Source organism: Taudactylus pleione, unplaced genomic scaffold, assembly GCF_031769625.1.
Source record: "Taudactylus pleione unplaced genomic scaffold, aTauple2 ptg000502l, whole genome shotgun sequence".
NCBI classification, from domain to species: Eukaryota; Metazoa; Chordata; class Amphibia; order Anura; family Myobatrachidae; genus Taudactylus; species Taudactylus pleione.
In genome coordinates this window covers 3833196-3856007 of record NW_028284904.1, presented here as the reverse complement: position 1 = coordinate 3856007, position 22812 = coordinate 3833196, and the positions used below count along the sequence as shown (strand labels likewise).

The window sequence follows — 22812 nt, the reverse complement described above, 5'->3', positions numbered from 1 at the left end:
AAAAGCTACAAAAACTATAATTGTTAAAAGGTCAGAGTTTAATCAGCTCAGAGAAGCGCTGAAGCTTGTAGACGGGCAAAGTGGACGATTACGTAAAAGCCAAGAGGCCAAAAGGGACATTTTTAAAATATTTTAAATAATTGCTGTTACAAGCACATACGATATGGCAGCAATGTAAAATCATTAAAGTAGTACAAGTATAAACAGCAAAAACATATATAAATATATAGCAAAATTCTGCACTCACATTAACTAGATGCAATGCTTGCCATGGTGCCTTACCAATTTATAGTATAATGCTCAGGGCCGGATAAGGGGGGGAACGGGACACAGGGCGGCAGCCACGGGGCCCCCACACAGGGTCGGTGTGACCTTGCCGAGAACAGGCGCCCAGTGGCATCTGTTCCCGGAAGAGCGCTCCCCTGCCTCATCTGTTTACCACAGTCAGTGCTGCTGATTACAGTGCAAACCGGCTCCGTGCATCCATCCCGGCAGAGCATGAGTCCCCTCATCGGCGTCACGTGGCACATCACGTCACGTGACACATCACGTCAGTGACGCTGATGCTGGGACTAAGGAGCAGCTCTGCCGGATTCAGGAGGATCCGAGTGAGGAATTACAGGTGAGAAAGGGCTTCATGTGGCTTGGAGGGTGGAGTGGGGGAGGGATTGGTGGGCCTCTTGTGGCGAGGGGGGGCGTTTGGCTTGAAGGGGACCCCCACAACTTAGTTGCCCTGGGGCCCCCACAATCATTAATCCAGCCATGACTATAATGCTCTGGGCAGCTGGTGGAGGGGGATGTGGCATACCGTCGACATCGGTAAGTGAGTACGCATTATGTCGGCCCATGCGCGCTCCTGCGGGGTCGTTCAACACATCGACAGATCTGCCGTACATGCTGCTCAATCTGTCAATGTGATGAATGACCCCGTGCATTTGGATGCGGCAGGGGAACAACATCGTGCAGCCGCTCGCCAGATTGTGCGGTGTGTACGGACTGCACGATATGTCGCCCGTCGCATTGTGCGGCTGCTGTGTACCCAGCTTAAATCCAACGTTTCAGTTTTTAACTAACCTACTCCAGAGACACGATAGACCGGTATGTGGAGGTGTAACTGATGTAGGACAGGAATGTGGAGGTGTAAATGATGTAGGACAGGAATGTGGAGGTGTAAATGATGTAGGACAGGTATGTGGATGTGAAAATGATGCAGGACAGGTGTGTGGAGGTGTAAATGATGTAGGACAGGTATGTGGAGATGTAAATGATGTAGGACAGGTATGTGGATGTGAAAATGATGCAGGACAGGTATGTGGAGGTGTAAATGATGCAGGACAGGTATGTGGAGGTGTAAATGATGTAGGACAGGTATGTGGAGGTGTAAATGATGTGGGACAGGTATATGGAGGTGTAAATGATGTAGGACAGGTATGTGGAGGTGTGAATGATGTAGGACAGGTATGTGGAGGTGTAAATGATGTAGGACAGGAATGTGGAGGTGTAAATGATGTAGGACAGGTGTGTGGAGGTGTAAATGATGTAGGACAGGTATGTGGAGATGTAAATGATGTAGGACAGGTATGTGGATGTGAAAATGATGCAGGACAGGTATGTGGAGGTGTAAATGATGCAGGACAGGTATGTGGAGGTGTGAATGATGTAGGACAGGTATGTGGAGGTGTAAATGATGTGGGACAGGTATGTGGAGGTGGTAAATGATGTAGGACAGGTATGTGGAGGTGTAAATGATGTAGGACAGGTATGTGGAGGTGTAAATGATGTAGGACAGGTATGTGGAGGCGTAAATGATGTAGGACAGGTATGTGGAGGTGTAAATGATGTAGGACAGGTATGTGGAGGTGTAAATGATGTAGGACAGGTATGTGGAGGTGTAAATGATGTAGGACAGGTATGTGGAGGTGTGAATGATGTAGGACAGGTATGTGGAGGTGTAAATGATGTGGGACAGGTATGTGGAGGTGGTAAATGATGTAGGACAGGTATGTGGAGGTGTAAATGATGTAGGACAGGTTATGTGGAGGTGAGAATGATGTGGGACAGCTATGTGGAGGTGTGAATGATGTAGGACAGGTATGTGGAGGTGTAAATGATGTGGGGCAGGTATGTGGAGGTGTAAATGATGTGGTACAGGTATGTAGAGGTGTAAATGATGTGGGACAGGTATGTGGAGGTGTAAATGATGTAGGACAGGTATGTAGAGGTGTAAATGATGTGGGACAGGTATGTGGAGGTGTAAATGATGTAGGACAGGTATGTGGAGGTGTAAATGATGTGGGACAGGAATGTGGAGGTGTAAATGATGTAGGACAGGTTATGTGGAGGTGTAAATGATGTGGGACAGGTATGTGGAGGTGTAAATGATGTGGGACAGGAATGTGGAGGTGTAAATGATGTGGGACAGGTATGTGGAGGTGTAAATGATGTAGGACAGGTTATGTGGAGGTGTAAATGATGTGGGACAGGTATGTGGATGTGTAAATTATGTGGGACAGGTATGTGGAGGTGTAAATGATGTAGGACAGGTATGTGGAGGTGTAAATTATGTGGGACAGGTATTTGGAGGTGTAACTGATGTGGGGCAGGTATGTGGAGGTGCTGCAATGATGGGAGAGGAGTTTTTGGTTTTGCAGATGAAGCGTTTATTCTAACTTTATACAAACTTGCATTAAACACTAATAAATTACTCTGCAGACTCCACCAACAGGCTAAAAAGACTTTAATTTGCTGAAAAACACTTGCTTTCTATCATTGCTGGCGGCAATGCGTGTGTTAAACAGCAGCCAATGAGAGTCAGATAGACTCATTGACTGCTGCAGCACCCACTGCAGTGGGTAATGGGACTGACGTCATGACGTCTGTCCCATAATGCTGAGTGCGCCAGCCCGGGCGGGAGCGGCGTCGCGAGCAGGACCAGGACCAGAGATTCAGGTAAGTATATTTTTATATATATATATATATATATATATATATATTTTTTTTTTACCTATCTGCACAACGGGGGAGGGGACCTCTACTGGGGGAGGGGTGGCTACTACTGGGGGCGCCATTGGGAGGACCTACTCTACTGGGGACTACTACTTGGGGGGGAACTACCACTGGGGGCATTATAAAAGGGGCCTACTACTAGAGGCACTGCACTCGGTGGACCACTACTGGGGGCAATAATATGAAGGGCCACTACAGGGTGTACTGGATTGGGGGGATCACTACAGGGTGCCTGCATAAGGGGACCACTACTGGGAATACTGCACGCGGGGGGGGGGGACTACTGCTGGGGGCACTATATAAAGGACACTGCATAGGGGGGGGGGACTACTACTGGGGGCACCATATAAAGGGCACTGCATAAGGGGATACCGCTACTGGGCGCACAGCATTGTGGGGACTGCTACTGGGGGCACTGCATAAGGGGGAACACTACGTGGGGCACTGCATTTGGGGGGCCACTACTGGGGGTACTGAGTAAGGGGAACTAATTGGGGGCTGTATAAGGGGGACCACTACTGGGGATACTGTATAAGGGGCACTACTATGGGCCTGCATAAGAGGGACCACAACTGCATACTGGGGGTACTGTATAACGGGTACTACTGGGATTAAGGTGCATATGGATAGGAATGTTCAGCGTGAAAATAAAGGGGTGTGTGTCATGTTGACACGCCCCATTTTTAAGTGACCACGCCCATTTTTTTTCGGCGCGCGCACATCTCGGGATGTTGGGGGGGGCTCCCTTTTCAAATTTGCCCTGGGCTCCAAATACCCTAGTTACGCCACTGGTTTCACGCACCTCTCCCATGTTGCATTTTGGAGAGAAGTTGAGCTACCTCGCCGCGATTACCGTGAATTGGCAGTTCCAGTTGGATCTCGCATTCCTCGGGTGCGCACATTCGTGCGATGTATGCGAGTTTCATGAAACAAACACGCATTGGCAAACTAATTGAATTGAGCCCTTGATGTTAGAGTAACACAAGCTGTAGTATTGTCCAGGAAGAATGCTGTGTTTGTAGCCTGATTAACCAACATTTTTCTAGTACGATTTACAGAATGAAAGAACATTTGATCGGTTGCTAGGGGTTACATCATCGCCTTTCATGTTCCCCAAGGGGCACATTGTTTGCAGAACAATACGATACTCACAATTTCAGGGACCAGGTTGGCGTCTATTGACCTCTGAAGCTCCCGTAGGGCGGCGGATTCATTTCTAAGTTCGTCCTTTTGCGGAGATGGAGCCGTCAGGTTCTAAAATACAAAAGGTTTAATAATGGGATTATATTCATATGGTAAAGTGCAAGTAAAAGATATGTCCTATGCATACTACCATGTAAGTGATTTCATTTGTACAAACAGTAAAACAAAACAATAAAGCCCCTTTTATAAATGGTAATATGGGCTTCAAATTTATTTATTTACTTTTTTAGGTACATTACACTAAGGTGTCAGCACTTGTTGTAATCACTCTGCCCTGATCATATCCAGGTAAGGGATGTCCATGTGTCCTCAGTTTTGAACGGTCGCACGCAGGGAACTGCACGTTCCTTTGATTTGTTGATCTTAACCCAATTAACGGGATGCGGTCATAATCCTGGCAAGCGGGATGACGTCGCTTAGAATACTGGCGCCAAAGTCCCGACACCTGTCAGAATCCCGGCACTGGCATCCCAAAGGTAAGTAGTGGGGTTAGGGGGATGGTTAGGGTTAGGCACTAAGGGGGGAGGGTTAAGTTTAGGGTGCAGGGAGGGGGAGGTTAGTTTTAGGCACTGGGGAGGGGGTTAGGTTTAGGCACCGGGGAGGGAGGGTTAGGGTTAGAGGGAGAGTTAGGATACTGACCGACAAATGTCGGTATACTAACTCTGTTAGGATTTTGACCGCCGGGATCCCGTAACCAACCCCAATTACCATATGAGATCTGAGAAAGTTACAGTCATGTCCCGGGTTCCTAATCTGCTTTCTCAGAATTATTAGTTTAACAAATAAAATGTCTTCCTCCGAGGCGGAGGATTCCCCCATTCCTTGTCTGATTCACAACGACTGTAGGGGTCTCTTGCTATATACTGAAGTGACCCATTTTCATTCATACTAAATAATCTGGCAGCGTTTTTACTAATAACTTACAGCGGCCAAGGCATCCAGCTGATCTGCAAATGCTGTAAGGCTGGTCTTCATGATGTTCTTGGACATCTGGAATGAAAAATAAAACAAGTGTTAGCACAATTATACCGTTTATCATATCTTTACTTTTTGTTTTTATTGTTTTTTTTAATTTTCCTTTTAATAAAATGTTTTTTAAAGCATATGGGCCGTTTTTCTGCCATACCGCAATGCCAAAATTGTGAGACATAAAGGTACCAACCGATCAGCTCCTAACTGTCATTTTTTAAAATACAAATGTAAGTTAGAAGCTGATTGGTTATAACTTTATCTCTCACAATTTCGGCTCTCTAGAAGCTTTGATAAATAGTAGTACAAAATACCACGATCCATTATTTACAGTGCATTTGCCTTAGGTCTGAGTACATGATTAGATTGAATATTAAACTCCAGTTATGAAGTGGTGACGATACAACAATACAGCACTGGAAGTTAGGCAGACATTTTTAATATCATTGAATGCAGACCCTCCAAACATGACCCCTTCCACCCGATACAAAATACTCTGCTCCTGGATTTCTCTTAATTGATGATTGCAGCCACCTGTGGTGAAACACCTGCTCATCCATTAACTTGCTCAACACAGGTGACTGCAATCATTAATTAGGTGGGAAGTCCAGGAGCAGAGCATTTTGTACCGGGTGGAAGGGGTCATGTTGGAGGGTAGGTGAATGTAAGTATAGTTGAAATGTCATTCCGGTTACTGTTAGGGGTGGCATACCTCCCAACAGTCACGTTTTTCTGGGAGGAGGGGAATGGAGGCAGCAGGAAGCCACAGACTGAGAGTTATATAGTGGAAGGAGCAGGGTCCCCCAGCAGCACAGAGTATATCAGGAGATGAGCAATGTGTTAGTGAGGGCAGGGCTGCATATGACAGGAGCAGTGACATAATGTGAGGAGGGGAATGGAGGCAGCAGGAAGCCATAGACTGAGAGTTATATAGTGGAAGGAGCAGTGTCCCCCAGCAGCACAGAGTATATCAGGAGATGAGTAATGAGTTAGTGAGGACAGGGCTGCATGTGACAGGAGCAGTGACATAATGTGAGGAGGGGAATGGAGGCAGCAGGAAGCCACAAACAGTTATATAGTGGCAGGAGTAGGATGTCCCCAGCAGCACAGAGTATATCAGGAGATAACTGATGTGCTAGTGAGAACAGGGCTGCATGTGACAGGGACAGTAACATGATGTGAGGAGGAGAATGGAGGCAGCAGAATGCCACAGACTGAGAGTTATGTAGTGGCAGGAGTAGGATGCCCCCAGCAGCACAGAGTATATCAGGACATGAGTGATGTATCAGTGAGGACACAGATGCATGTGACAGGGGCAGTGATATCTGAGGAAGGGAATAGAGGCAGCATTCCTCTAGAATTAAAGACTCAATTATGATAAATGGAGAAGGACAATAATGGCAAACCTTTTGGGATTTCTACAGTAACTGGTTGATGTTTGATGTCTGTACATTCTGTTGTCTCTCCTAATTCCTGTAACCCACCACCGGTAATGCCACAGAAATGCCAGTCACCAATGGCTGCTTTATTATTTATCCCTGAAGGCTACTAACGCTGCTGCCTAAGAATAGCCACCCTCACTTTTCACCTCAACTGTTATTCCACGACCTTATGTATAACGTGCTCCTCACACTTCTTGGTATGTAAAGTACCTTGGGCAGTGCCATCTTTACCTTTTGTATAATGTTTTTGTACATTATTTGTGCCATGTTTTCTGCCTTTCTGTCTATTGCCCCCTCCCACCCTGATGTCCCAGCCGGCGCACGTCGCGTCACCTCCTTTAGCCACTGCAGTGGATGTCGGTAATATCAGGACGCTGGCATTGTTGTGGTCATGGTTATCCAGTGACTGCCCTGACCACATGGGCGCTACGGATATAAGCTATGTAAACCAGTCACCATGTTAAGCCCAGTCACCCAATCACAACCAACCACCGCCGCCGTTGTGCGCAGGTACGAATGTGATGTAGAGGTGGGGACGTGAATAAAATCAAGTTTAGCCCAACACTATAAGTTTTCGTGGCCACTGAGACATTTGTGCTGCATTTGTTACCATTTAAGCAGAGAGCCCTTGTGGGCTGAATGCTAATGGGCATAATATTTTATTATTTACTTTCTTTTAATAAAAGTTCCACCAAATTGACTTGCTATTCATGGACCACTATATATTACACAGTGGAGGCACATTATTATTACCACCTCCTACATTTGATGTCGGCAGGGCGTAGCCCATGAAGTACGTCACGTGCCGTGCGCTGGCTTGGTGGGTATAGAAGGTGTGCGATAGGCCGTGTGCACACATATCACTCGTTGGTGTCATTGGTAAAAGGGGCGAGTTGCAAAAAAGGGATGATTATTGTCGCTCGGGCCAAGGGTGGCAGTATTTCTGAAACAGCGCGGTTTGTGAACTGTTTGCGTGTTGCTGTGGTGAAGGTGTATCGAGACTGGACAGATGGCACCATTGCGAATAACCGATGTGTAAACTGCGGAGCACCGTGTGCCATTGATGTGAGAGGTGAACGTCGACTACGAAGGTGCGTTATCGCTGACCGACATGCTACAGTGGAGCAGATCACAGTCAAAATTAACCTGGGGGCCACCAGACGTGTGTCTAAATGACTGCGTCTGGGGCTCCGAAGCAAACGGATGGTCACTGCACCTATGCTAAAGGCAGAAAAGGCTTCAATTGTCACGCCTGTGTCGGGATTGGACCTCCGCTGATTGGCAAAGGGTTGCCTTCTCCGATGAGTCACGTTTTCTGCTTCATCCGACGGATGGACATTGGCGTGTCAGACGAGAAACATCGGAGATGAAACACCCTGCAACCATTGCTGGAAGAACATACGCGGGTGGTAGAAGCGTTATGGTTGGGGATGGTTTTCATGGCATTCTCTGGGCCCACTCATCCATGAGGAAGCAATGTTCAACCGATTTGGTTATGAATCCATCCTTGTAGAGCACATACACCCATACATGCTGATTGTCTTCCCTGAGGCAGATGGGATCTTCCAGCAAGACAAGGCGACATATCACATGGCTAGATATGTCCAACAGTGGTTGGACGAGCATGACCAAGACTTCCAGGTACTTCCCTGGCTCCCTAATTCCCCAGACTTGAACACTAATTGGGACCACCTCGATCGTTGGATACACCACCACACACCCTCCAGCAGCTGTGGGGTGCACTGCAGTCAGCATGGCTCCAGATACATGTGCCCACCTACCAGCACCTTATTGAGTCACTCCCAGCCCGTTTACCTGCACACGGCAGTTACTCTGGCTACTAGCTGGTGGTCATAATAATGTGACTCGACAGTGTTTTATTATATTTCATTTATAAAAAGGTGCCACAGAGTGTCCGTAGCACCGTACAGGGAAATTACAGTAACATACAATTAATATAGGAAGTTCAAATAGACAGTTTACAGGAGGGGGATCACATAGTGACATGCCAATACAGGTGAGTGACTGATAGAACCACTGGCAGTGAGTGACCCAGTTCCCTGGGAGGGCAGACAGACAGGATCAGAGCTGCTGACTGAGAAGGCATGCACTAGAGGCACGGTTAGTACCAGAAGAGAAACAAGTAGGTGAAGGACCTACGGGTGAGGTGAAGCTGGGAAAATATGAGATATGGTAAGAACTTACCCTTGTTATCTCTATTTCTACGAAGTCCATAGGGTTCCACAAGATACCTTGGGGTATAGGTGTGACGTCAGTCATCGGGCACCAAAGAGTTAAGCTTTTCAGCCTCCCAGGATGCACTAGGTCCCCCTCCTATACCCCGCCCCCGAGCCAAGGCACCTCAGTTAGTTACCAAGCCATAGGCCGGAGGAGGAGAAGGAAGAGAGAGAAAAAAGATCTGGACACACACAAGAATCACATTCTCACCAGAGGGAGATGGAAAAACCGGTGACCAGAGCAAAGCCCATCTGCAGCACAGGTGCGACAGGGCGGGAGTCCTGTGGAACCCTATGGACTTCGTAGAAATAGAGATAACAAGGGTAAGTTCTTACCATATCTCATATTTTCTACTTCAGGGTCCATAGGGTATCCACAGGATACCTTGGGGATGTCCCAAAGCAGTATCTTTTAAGGGTGGGGACGCTCCTGTGCTGAAAGGAGAATCCGCCGCCTGAAGGAAGCATCCTGAGAGGTGAAGGTGTCAAACCTGTAATACCTCACGAAGGTATGGACAGAGGACCACGTAGCAGCCTTGCAGATCTGAACTGCAGAGGCACCACGTCGAGCTGCCCACAAAGGACCCACAGACCTAGTGGAATGAGCCTTCAGAGGTGGAGGAACCGGTAGGCCTTCATGAAGATAAGCTTCAGAAATAGCCATACGGATCCAGGCTGCCAAAGTTTGCTTTGAGGCAGGCCAACCCTTTTTACGGAAGCCATAGAGGACAAACAAAGCGTCCGACTTCCTAAACGAAGAAGTGCGGTCAACATAAGTCCTTAAGGCCCGCACAAGAGGCCTCACCCACGGAAAGACCCGGTGAGTTAAAGGCCGGAACAACGATTTCCTCATTAACATGAAACTGGGAAACAACCTTGGGAAGAACCTCGGGCCGAGTGCGGAGCACTGCCCTGTTCCCATGAAAAACCAAGAAAGGGGGTCTACAAGAAAGAGCCCCTAAATCAGAAACACGTCTGGCCGAAGCAATGGCCAGAAGGAAAACAGTCTTAGCTGTTAGCCATTTAAGATCCACTGAGCCCAGTGGTTCAAACGGCGGTCCTTGGAGAGCCCTCAGGACCACAGCCAAATCCCAAGGCGCCACAGGTGGAACAAAGGGCGGCTGAATGCGGAGAACACCTTGCATAAAGGTGCGCACATCCGGGATTGTAGCAATCCTACGGTGAAACCAGACAGACAGGGCCGAAACCTGTACCTTCAAAGAAGCAAGGCGAAGCCCATGATCTAGTCCCGCTTGCAGGAAGGCGAGAATCCGAGACAGACGAAACTCCCGCGGTGCATAACCTCTCGGTCGACACCACTGGAAGAACGTATGCCACACGCGATGGTATATCCTCGCGGAAGCCGGTTTCCGAGCTCGCAACATAGTACGCACCACAGAGCTGGAAAACCCCTGGGACCTCAGCATGGCCGTCTCAACAGCCACGCCGTCAAAGACAGCCGAGTCAGGTCCGGGTGAAGACAAGGACCCTGTGACAGAAGGTCCGGTCGTAGCGGTAACCGCAGAGGACTGTCCACGGACAGACCCTGAAGGTCTGAGAACCAGTGCCGTCTGGGCCACGCGGGAGCTATCAACAGGAGCGTCCCTCCTTCCTGTTTGAATTTCCGGATTACCCGTGGAAGAAGGGAGACCGGAGGGAACAGGTATGCGAACCGGAACGTCCACCGGACGGACAGAGCATCCACCAGAGACGCCCCTTCGTCTTTGTGCGAGACCCGTACACCGGCAACTTGTTTTTGTGCCGGGACGCCATGAGGTCGATCTCTGGAAGACCCCATCTGTCCACCAGCAGTTGAAAAACGTCCGGGTGCAGGGACCATTCCCCCGGATGAACGTCCTGGCGACTTAGAAAGTCCGCCTCCCAATTTAGCACTCCCGGGATGAAGACCGCTGATATGGCTGGAAGATTGCGCTCCGCCCATACCAGGATCCGAGAGACCTCCACGAGAGCCGCCCGACTTCGGGTTCCTCCTTGCCTGTTTATGTAGGCCACGGTGGTAGCGTTGTCCGACTGGACCTGTACCGGACGACCCTGTAGAACCCGATGTGCCTGCTGGAGAGCATTGAAGACTGCACGGAGTTCCAAGATATTGATTGGAAGCTCCGCTTCTGTCGGCGTCCACCTGCCCTGGAACAAGTGTGGACCCGAAACTGCTCCCCAGCCCCGAAGACTGGCGTCCGTTGTCAACAGGACCCAATTTGGAACCCAGAACGGACGTCCCCCGCTGAGATGGGTCGTCTGTAACCACCAGGCAAGGGACAGGCGAACCTCCGGGGTGATCACAATCGTCTGGGACTTCAGAGACTGAGGCAGCCCGTTCCACTTGGACAGAATCAGGTGCTGCAGAGGTCTGGAGTGAAACTGGGCATATTCCACCATGTCGAACACCGACACCATGGAGCCCAGTAACCTCATCGCCGAGTGTAGAGACACCCGGCGGCTGAGCAGACAACTGCGCACCCTCGACTGTAAAGCAGAGATCTTTTCCTCCGTCACGAAGATCCTCTGCTGTTCAGAGTCCAATAAGGCTCCAAGGTGCAGAATCCTCCGAGACGGGATTAGAGTGGACTTCTGCCAGTTAATTATCCAGCCGTGCGGTTGCAGTAGCGCAATGGTCAGGTCCAAGTGGCGTAGAAGGAGCTCTGGAGATCCTGCCACCAATAAAAGGTCGTCCAAGTACGGCAACATGCGGACTCCCTGCAGCCGCAGAGAAGCCGCCATGACCGCCATCACCTTGGTGAAAACGCGTGGTGCTGTCGCCAGGCCAAAAAGTAACGCCCGAAACTGGAAGTGGTCGCTGCGGATTGCAAACCTGAGGAACTGTTGATGGCGCAAAAGAATAGGGACATGCAGGTAAGCGTCCTGTATGTCCAATGACACCATGTAGTCCCCAGGTTCCAGTGCCAGAATGATGGACCGTAGGGTCTCCATCCGAAACTTCGGAACCCGCAAAGACCTGTTGAGAGCTTTGAGGTTGAGAATCGGACGATATGACCCATTGGGTTTCTGTACCAAAAAAAGATTTGAATAGAAACCCTGGCCCCTCTGGGAGAATGGAACAGGCACTATAACTCCAGCCTGGAGCATAGTATGCAATACCTTCCGCAGCTCCGTAGCCTTGGTCCGGTCTGATGGTAGACCCGTGGTGAAGAATCGAGCCGGGAGTCTGTGCCGGAAGGAGAGGGCGTACCCGTGGGAGACCACCTCGAGAACCCAAGTGTCTGTCGTAGTGGCCGACCAACACTGGGCGAACTGCAGCAGGCGGCCTCCCACCTTGGGATCCCCCAAAGGGAGGCCCGGACCGTCAGGCCGCAGGCTTGTCATCTGGCTTGGGGGCCGGACGTCTGGTACTCCATGCCTGCTTCCGGGGCTTGGCCGATTTCTTAGGGCCAGCCTGTTGAGGAAACGACTGTGGTTTGGGCCTGCCCTGGGCCCTAGATGACCGAAAGGACGATGGTCCAGAACCAGAAGGAGCAGCGGCCGACGGGAGACAAGCCAATTTGGCTGCCGCCAGCGTGGCCGCAATCTTATCCAGATCCGGACCGAAGAGAACTTCTCCGGTAAATGGCAACGCCTCCAGACCCTTTTTGGAATCTGCGTCCGCCTTCCAGGATCGCAGCCACAAGGTGCAACAAGCAGCCACCGCTGCTGAAGAAATTCTAGACACCAGAGTACTAATGTCTAAGGCCGCCTCGTTGATATAAGTGGCCGAATCACGGAGATTACCAATCAACTCCGCCTGTTCGGCCGGACAGTCGGAATCAAAAGATGCCTCTAATGAATCCGCCCAGCGCTCCATCGCTCTGGCAACCCAGCAAATGGCCATAGCCGGCCGTGCTGCCCCCCGCAAGGGAATAAGCGGACTTCAGGCAGATCTCCACCTTGCGGTCCGTAGCATCCTTAAGGGAGGACATGGATGGCATCGGCAATGTGGCACTACGGACAAGACGGGTCACGTGAGAATCCACCTGTGGAGGGGATTCCCACTTTGCAAAATAATTATCCGCGAACGGATAAGCCATTGCCAGGCGCCTCTGCGGCTGGTATCTTTTGCCAGGCTGTTTCCACGCCTCCTCTAAATGGTCCACTAACTGACCCGAAAGAGGAAAGACTGTGGCATCGCCCCTTCACATCCTTGAAAAAGGCATACTTAGATTTGGCCGCTGGGGGAACTTCGTCCTCAATCACCAAGGCTGTGCGGACCGCCCGAATAAGTCCAGGAATATATACTTTGGACTTAGCATCAGCGTCCTTAGTATGGAGGGGTTCCTGATCGTAAGGATCCAGAATCTCCCCATCATCAGACGTCCCCTCGTCATCCTCATAAGGAGCCGACAGAGACGCCACCGGCCGTTTATGTGGCCGCATCACAGACTCCCCTTGCAACACATCCGACAAGTGCTGTACAGAACTCGTCAGGGAGTTAACCCACGCTGGCTCCTGAGAAACCGGGAGCGGGGAAATAGGGAGACTGTGGGGTACCACCAATTGTCGTGGGAAACCCTGCATGGGTGACGACACCACTGACTGCTGGGACAAACCCATCGGTGTAAACGCGGGCTGCGGAGCTAACTGGCCCACTAAGGCTGTAAGCGCCTGAGCGAAACAAGCCCAGGGCGGCTCCTGTACCGGTGCTGTAACCGTAAGAGGCCGCGCCATGGACAAACACTGCCGGCAGAGGCCCTCCGTGCTACCCTCCCCCTCCGCTAACGGTACTTTACACGTAGTACACTGTAGCCGGAGGGGAAAATCACTTTCAGACATGATGGCACCACGTATGTGACCCCTTTCACCAATTATATATTAAATAGGCGAGAGACCACCCTGCAGCACCGCACCGCAAGGGCTTAGCAGAAAGAACAGGGACAATAATAAAGCTGACAGTTAGAAGAAAAGTTACAGGCAGCAGCGCTAGCACAGTCACATACAATGCAAAGAAATATCAATTCCTGCACTAACAGCGCTGATCACTCAACTACACAGACACAGGGCCTGGTAGGACACAGCGCAGCATACACAGACCTGACCCAAATCGGAGGAGAGGTATGCGGGGGGACCCAGACCACGATGCTTCCGTCCAGGCTTCCAGCAGCGTTCACCATGCATTCAGAGAAGATGGCCGCCGAGGAGCAGAGAGGAGGCTGCCACAGGACCAGTCGGCAGCGTGCAGAGTGCAGAGAGGGCTGTGTGCAGCGGGGGAGGCACCGGCTGTGAGACAGGGAAGGCGCGCTCCCCTGGCATGCATTTAACCCCTGGGACGCCGCAGCGCTACCGCTCTGCTGCGGTCCGCTGTCCCAGGGGGTAGTGGAAGCGCAGGTTGGTCGCCTGGCTCCACACTGCAGCCAGTCCCCAAGGAGCCCCCTGCCTGGGGACTTAGGACCATGTGACCAGCGGGGACCCACCGCGGGACCCCGCTGCTTGCCTTTGTCCCCCTTGAATCCGGCCATGGTCCGGAACATCTGGGGTCATCGCTAGCTGTGACCCCAGATGCTCACCAGCATCCCCAGATCAGTACCGGCGTTCTGGTACCGGCGGGGGTGTAGGGAAGACAGCATGGACGTCAGGACTGACTGTCCATGCTGTACATCCAGATGTGCAGCCACAGCTGCATAAAAGAAAACTTCAGGGGCTCTTCTAGCCCCCACTCCGACAGGTGCACCCGACTCCGACCAGGCACCAAACTAAACTGAGGTGCCTTGGCTCGGGGGCGGGGTATAGGAGGGGGACCTAGTGCATCCTGGGAGGCTGAAAAGCTTAACTCTTTGGTGCCCGATGACTGACGTCACACCTATACCCCAAGGTATCCTGTGGATACCCTATGGACCCTGAAGTAGAAATGATAACTAGGGAGGACATATTGTGAGGAGGGCTGGTAGGCTTTGAGGAACAGGTGCGTTTAAGGGCATGTTTGAAGATCTGCAGACATGTGGAGAGCTTCATAGAGCAAGGAGGGGAGCAGCATGGGAAAGTCTTGGATAGGGAAGTGTGATTTGGTGACCAGATGGAGGAGAAGCCACAGTCAGAGGCAGAGAAGAGAGGGCGAGTGTGGACTGCCGAGTGTACGTACCAAACCAGATCACCAGACACCAGATCCTGGAACTACAATGATTGGGACCCTGCAGTCTGACCCCTTGGAAAATACCTGGATATCCTGGAAAACGGTTATCAAGGGGTCCCAGTGCCCACATTTCTGCTATGAGTCTATTTTACATCAGAACGACTGCAGATTGTTTGATCCCTTATTTTAAGGGTAAATCTTAATATATTAATCTAACTCAGCAATTGTTATAACTTATTTACCTTGTGTTTAAAGGTACTTTTATTTATACCTATGTCTATTGAATTTGTTCATAAATAAGACAAGTAAGCTGGTATCATAGATATAGTATTGGTTCCATAATATTTTTAATGTTTCTACTTATCCACAAATTGAGGGATATTACATTCACCCTTCTATATCCCACAACTCTGACATAGCGCTTAGTAGGTGACCTACCCACTCTGTTTTTTATGGTTATATTTTAGTCCAACGGTAAATGGTAACAAGACTAAGGTAAGCACAAGCTGCTTTGATATTTGCGCCCAGAGCGTCTAAGGGGCCTATGTATCAAAGCTTGATATGAGAGAAAATTGTGAGAGAAAAAGTATTAACCAATCAGCTCCTGACTGTCATTTTTCATACACAGCCTATAAAATGTAAGTTAGAAGCTGATTGGTTAGTGATTTATATCTCACAATTTTATCTCTCATCAAGCTTTGATACATAGGCCCCTAAATCTGCCCTTTTTACAAGAATGTGTCCATACCTGCTGATTGAGGTCTGTGAAGTTGAGTTTATCAACGCCAGACGTGGATACGTTGTTCGCTTGTTCCCTCTGACTGGCGCTCATGAACGAGATGTCCGATAGGCTGATATTGGTGTTCTCCACAGTCGAATTCACTTCACCGGTGTACTGGGGGTGGGGGAGGGGGGGGGAATACACACGTCATTTACAGACATTAACGATGAGGTACTGTACAATTGTGCAGATTTCCCACAACAGCAAAATTATTTCCGCAGTTTGCAAGTTGGGATTTTGCGAGTTTGCATGTAAGCACTCGCTGGCTGCACTGCCGCCCATCCTGTAATACTAACCGCGCTGATATTCAGATAGTCATTCAGATTGATCATGGAGTTCAGGTTTAAAGTGCTCCACAGGGGATCATTGCGCTGACAACCCCTGCAAGAGAAGAATGACACCAGAAACATGCAGCAGGGTGATGAATGTGGGCCAGTTAACTATAGCACTCGCCGCAAAGTTTTTCTGCTACACTGTGGGGTCTATTTACTAAGCAGTGTTAGGAGACAGAATGAAAAGTGATAAGGTGCCAGCCAATCAGCTCCCAACTGTCATTTTTCAAACATGGATGCTGATTGGCTGGCACCTTATCACTTTTCACTCTGTCTCCTAACACTGCTTAGTAAATAGACCCCTGTGTGATGCAAATGAGAACATATGGACAGACAGGCAGACAGACAGAAAGACCGACCAGGGGGGGAAATGTATCAAGCCTTGGAGAGAGATAAAAGTGCAGAAGTTGCCCAAAGCAACCAATCAGCTTCTGTCTTTTATCTAGCAGAGTCTTTGAAATAAACAGTTAGAAGCTGAGTGGGTGCTTTGGGTATCTTCTCTACTTTATCTCTCTCCAAGGCTTGGTACATCTCCCCCAAGATGTTCACAGGAGAGTAACTATTTTGACTCAATTATATACAGTGCTGCATCTCTAATTATAAACGGGTATGAGAAAGGGTTAAATTGTTCCATTCTCCAATAGATTGTATTATGGACCAACCTTGTTTGCCTGCTAAGAGCCTAGAGGAGCTTGTATTGAGAAACAAAGGGATTTGAGATTTGCCAGCAGGGTCAGAGGTCACAAGTCAGACATGGGTACAGAAAGGCTGACATGTAGGAAATGAGCAGCTCAATTAGTAACTAGGAAGAAAAATCTGAAAGGATAGAAGTGTGGTGAAAGGTCTGTGCATCTGAGGTTAGGGGAAGGGGGGCTAAATAAGGACTATGAGGTCTATTTACTAAGCAGTGTTAGGAGACAGAGTGAAAAGTGATAAGAAAGTGATAAGGTGCCAGCCAATCAGCTCCCAACTGTCATTTTTCAAACACAGTCTGTGAGATGACAGTTGGGAGCTGATTGGCTGGCACCTTATCACTTTCTTATCACTTTTCACTCTGTCTCCTAACACTGCTTAGTAAATAGACCCCTTAGACATAAACCTCTCATTTCTCTTACTTATTGGTTATTGGCAGGCTGATCACCGCGTGGCCTACTAGGGGCTACGTGTACCCTGTCAGCGGGCAGGGAAGGCTGAGTTAGAGTAGGTGAGATGGGGGGAAACCCTGGTTAATGCCATCTTCAGTGCTGCTGTTATCGCCAGCTCCCTCCTGGGATTTGTTTAATAATTTCTTTTAGCATATTTGAAGCAGAGCACATCCCCCATGACCAGGGCCGGCCCTGCCCATTACAAGTATGGGAAATGCCATCTGCTTACTAAATTAATGCAAATTTAAGGGCCTGGAGAAGTTTTTTTTTTTAGTACAGAAACTGCTCCAAAAAACCCTTTGATACATTTAAGTGATACTGAAATATTGTGAAAAAGGTGTGAAGTGAACTCACCCTTTATCCACATTAATAAAACTGATATTGATAAATAGGTCCCTTGATGTGCAGAGCGAGAGGTGCGCTCAGGGAACCATCCATGCAGACACTTTCTTAGAACCCTGATCAGAGACATATTGGCCATAGAGCGGCGGCTGTTTTACATACCTGTATATGGCAGAGATGCTCAGGTTACTGATGTTTATTTTCAGCGTCTGGCTTAGGTTTACATTGGCATCGACAAACTACAAATAAAAAATAAAGACTGTGAGTGCTACAGATCCGGCCATACTATGTAGGATAGTCTATTATAAGAGAAGTGAGTTATTTGTACTGCAAAGACTCCACTATCACAATAAGTGGGAATAATGTCACACTGATCCCACGTTCTGTTAGATCAGCCACTAATCTCCAAGGCTTCAAATGTGCCCTCCATGCCCTCAGCCGTCGCGCTGACCTAGCGACCTACCAGCCATCACGCCAACCGAGCGGCCGATTAGCTAAGCTATACTTACCCAGAGCTGGCCCTAGGCATAAGCATTCTAAGCAAATGCCTAGGGGCGACTCTAATGCCTAGGGGCATTCGGCTCCATAGAGGAAACTACGGGTTGGTCCGGGTATGCACAGGACCACCCTCTTACTAAAAGGAGAGAATAGTATAACAAGGCTTGGTGCCGTTACACACAGTGACAGGACAAGGTAGGTTAGCGGCAGGCCCGGCGACAGGGGGGTACAAAGGGTACCCCTGTCCCGGGCCCCGAGGTACAATGGGGCCCTGTGAGGCCGCGTAAGATAAATTTTACTTTTAAGTAAATAACAGAGTGCGCCGTCTGCCCGGGCATTGCGGCGCTAGTAGATCCCGGCGTGACTCCTTCTGAAGCTGCCCTTCCCCGGCTGGTTTGCTGCACAGTTCACTGCGCATGCGGCATAGTATGTAAAATGAATGACTCGCGTCATTCCGTATTGCGTCCGCACTGATGTATAATGTTGCGCCCGCGCTGGCTCTTTTATCCCTGTCTCCCTCTCTGCCACAGTGGCCTCGCTCACCTCCCAGGAAGAACAGGAGGAGGCAATCTCCCGCAGACAGCTCCACTAGCAGAAACTCCTCTCTGCTCCAATGACTCACCCTCCCCAGGCCATAGGCAGCCTCAGCTCTGTCATTGCCGAGAAGTTCAAAACTTCAAGAGGTAGGTTCTTCACATTGACTGGCTATGCTGTGTGTGTATATATTATATATATATATATATATATATATATATAACGTGTGTGTGTAATGTATACATATAAACAGTGTATGCGTGTGTGTATATGTATATATATATATATATATATATATATGCTCAGAGTGGGAATATAGAGGTGGGGGTATGGAAATTTGAATACCCCCCTCAGCAGTACACTACACACCCCTTCTTCCCCCCTGACCTGTGGTCTGTCCTCTAGGGTCTCCTCAATGGGGAGCTTATTTAGGCTGAATTATGGCTGACACTCCTGGAAAGGAGAGAGTCACAGCAGCTGAGCAGCGTCTTCCTGTTTATAAATCCAGGAGCACCGAGAGCAGACGTGACCCCGCGAAGCTGGTGACTTTGGAGTGGTGAACTTTTAAGTGGTGTGACTCGACCAGTGTGTATCGGCTGCCAATCAAAAGGAAGGACAGCTTTTCAAATCCAGTGCCGGTCGCGAGCCAATGAGAAGCTGCCACTTGACAGCTTCTCATTGGCTGGCAAGCAGCGATTAGCTCACAGCTGCACCAGAGTTAAGCTTCCCTTTTCTTGATTGGCAGCTGGTCCGCGAGCCAGGATTGACTGGCAGCCAGTGCCAACTGTAAACTGCAGTGCGGGACCCCAGTGGCAAACACAGGATTTTTAAAGGGGGGTTTCTAAAGGGAATAATATATATATATATATATATATATATATATATATATACACATACATACATACATCTGCTAGTGGGGATTATCTGCGGGGGCACCAGCCAAAATTTTGCCTAGGGCACCAAACTGGCTAGGGCCGGCTCTGCACTTACCAATCGGCCACAACTGGGCGGGCATTTAAATTATTCCCGTTGAGATGGCAGACGGTGTACGGGCGGTCGGCGGGTCCCCCTTACACACAGACCGCTTTATCTGCATGATATATCGGCATCGGGTGTACACCTCCGCTACTGATAAATTGTTCCTTGTTCGCTCAAACAATATATCTAGTAATATGTATCCAGTATTTTACTGCCACCTCATGTGCCCCACTCTGAGTCGGACGCAATCTCGAAGTCTGGCACAGTTGAGCGTTTATCTTCTACTGCACACACTGCGCAAGCGCCCAGATCCATACGCACATATTCGCAGTTGGGATTGAGAAGCTGGGTCTCAGAAATGGCTTGAAAATGGATTGTCCTGGGTGGTAACTGGGAGGTGGCTGAGCGGAAGCACGGAGATGGGCCGTCTTATGGGTGTGTTATGGGAGTGTCGCAGGCGTGGCTGCGATCTTAGACGCATCAACGGTCACATTGGAGGCCGTACTCTGACAGATAACCTGGGGCGTGGGGCTGGTGCAAGTAAATGTTGGCTTCGCTGCAATCTACTCTGCATCTGATAATGAATCACGAGCGCCAGGCAGCCGGCAGATGAAGGGAGGCGCGTGCAACTCTGCAGTTTTAATTACATTGGTCAAAATTACTAATAAAAATATTCACTGTCCATTAAAAACAAAAAAAACATTGACTTCATGCACTGTAAAAATATCAACTGGTAATAAAGACATTTCGTGCCCCAATGGGCGCCCAAACTACGGACTTTGCGAACGTTTCTGCTCACCGCCTCTGGAGTTTGAGTTTGCGCGCAAAAATGACGGTGCCTGCGGCACCTGTGCCAGATATGGGCGACAATTGGATTGCTCTGTCGGGCACCCATTCGTTAAAGCCACGATAAAACAATTGAATTCCCCCCCTTCAAGGTCTGTAATGGCTGAGAGCAGGAGATAACAGAGAGAGAAGGCTTTCAGGGACATTTACTGTCAGTATTTCATAACGAGGCGTCATTCTATATTCTAGAACAAATTCAATAGCGGTGCTTCAACTGATAGGCTGCGTATCTGTCCACAACCTGGATTATTAGAAGATGAAGAACATCCTGAGTTTCCCAGAGGATGGACGGCCACAGCCAAAGTCACTCTGTAGAGTGTTATTAGCCTTCAATAAAGTAAAAGCTGGGACCATAAACCTGTGCGGCTCCCACGGACGTCGGTTACACCAGGGAGAGGGAAAGGTGCCGCATTACCCAGACGATCGATGAATCGTTTTTGTGGAATTCCAAACTACAGAATTTATCAGTCAGTCACAAGGTTTGCAGGACTCTACATCTGACTCAATTATGGGACCTGAGGAGCCGGCAATTCTACAAAATTACAACTTTATGATGTATTAAAATAAAAAGCAATTCTATACTTTAAAAACAAGGGGTATCCAATTACCCGCGGTAAATTACCTAATTAGCTCACCCGGGGCTATCCAATTAGCCCCGAAGTCAGCCCAGCACTTATCGGTGGGGGGGAGTTCGGGACCTGATGTGTCCTGAAAAATAATCCATGATAATTGACGTTTTTTCGCCAAAAAAAAAAAAGGCGAGAACACATAGGTCCGCAAGCTAATCGCTGCTCCTATGTGTTTACGGGGGAACTATATTTTGGCCAAAATAACAGAATAGGGTGAAAAAAAAACATAGTCGAAAATCGCGGATAATCTGCGAAACATACCCGTTTTTCGCCGATCACAGGGATCAATTAGCGCCCGAACAATGTTCGGGGCTAATTGGATACGCCCTTACAGCATCACATAGTACTACAATGAAAAGTTGTTGCATAAACAATACACTCTATGAGAAAACTGTGTCAGCTGGAGTCTAAACTATACAAGTGCCCTTTGAATGAATTATCATTAATAGTCAGAGTATATTTATAAGAAGAGTAGTCGCTGTATAGGAGTCTGAGTTACCTGGTACAGCTGTTCGTTGCCCCACGGTTTGCAGAAAGAGGTGTAGACGTTTCCACCGACGACAAACAGCACTGCAGTCACCACCATCAGGAGCCACGCAAATAGGAAGCTGAATCCTGCACCCCTGCAATTACATAGGAATATACAGTACTGTATATGACAGCTGCCTTCAGATTCTACATTTCTAGTCTACAGCGCCACCTAGTGCTGGAATATTTATTTTATATATATATATATATATATATATTACATACGGTATTATATACAGTAGAACAGATTTTTTTTTTCTTGTATTTATGTATATTTAATTATATGGCACCATTATATTCCATAGTGATTTTACTATTGGCAGCAAACGGATGTATGGAGACTCTTCTGCAGTCATGTTGGAAATCACCAGATACATTTTCAAGTGACCGTAAAAGATGACATGGGTTAATTAACTTTGTACCACAATCTACTGAACTAAATACGAACCAATCCGGCATTAAAGGGCCCCTGTCGTTTACATAATGGAGGTCGACCCAAACTTTGTGACGATGCAGTGACATACAGGAGAGGCATGATGTGCAGGGTGCAGATACTGCCACAGCACGCACAGAAATGTTATGCAGAAATATAACACACATGCGCTCAGATGCCCATACAAATGCGCATTTACCTGATTACGAGCGGTCGGAAGCCTCTCAAGTTGCATCCAGCTAACAGACAGTAGCTTGTGCGCCAGGCGTACGTCAGGCAGGGCGTAACTTTTTAGAAAAGTAATATGAGAGAACTTTGGCCCTCATTCAGAGCCGCTCGCTCTGAATCAGGGCCCACCTCCATAATTATGGAGCGTCCTCCTGGACGCTCGTATAGCTGTGGGTCACCACCCACAGCCTATACGAGCGTGCAGTTTGATGGCCGCGATGGTCTTGACCATCACGACCATCGCCACTGCGAGCCGGAGCCTGCGGTTGAGTTTTTCAACCGCAAGGCCCGGAGTGATTTTGGCTCTATCAGAGCCAAAATCACTCCCACTGACATCACTAGTGATGTCAGTGGGCCGGCTTCTGACGGTAGGCGTTCCCTTGGGAACGCCCCCGTCATGGAGGCACGCCCCCGGCACGCCCACCAAAGGGAGCGTGCTGTCAATCAACATCAACAGCACGCCCCCTTTGATCAGACACAACGAGCGAATGAAAGTCCTTCGCTCGTCGCGTCTGGAGCATGCGCACGACGGAGCTCCCGCCGTCGTGCGCATGCTCAGTGCACAACATCGACCCACTTGCGAGCGGACAGCCGCTTGCGAG

The 22812-nt window shown here is 49.0% G+C and overlaps 1 protein-coding gene across 1 annotated transcript in view; it reads right to left on the bottom strand.

The window, feature by feature from the left end:
- LOC148501798 (prominin-1-A-like) overlaps positions 1-22812 on the bottom strand; it is a 158826-nt gene that overhangs the window by 13546 nt on the left and 122468 nt on the right. The window contains exons 13-18 of the mRNA XM_088449980.1: positions 21521-21644; positions 17699-17775; positions 16014-16098; positions 15685-15831; positions 5134-5199; positions 4159-4260 (exon numbers count right to left, since the gene is read on the bottom strand). Coding sequence (XP_088306106.1) covers positions 4159-4260; positions 5134-5199; positions 15685-15831; positions 16014-16098; positions 17699-17775; positions 21521-21644 — 601 coding nt within the window. The remainder of the gene's footprint in view (positions 1-4158; positions 4261-5133; positions 5200-15684; positions 15832-16013; positions 16099-17698; positions 17776-21520; positions 21645-22812) is intronic.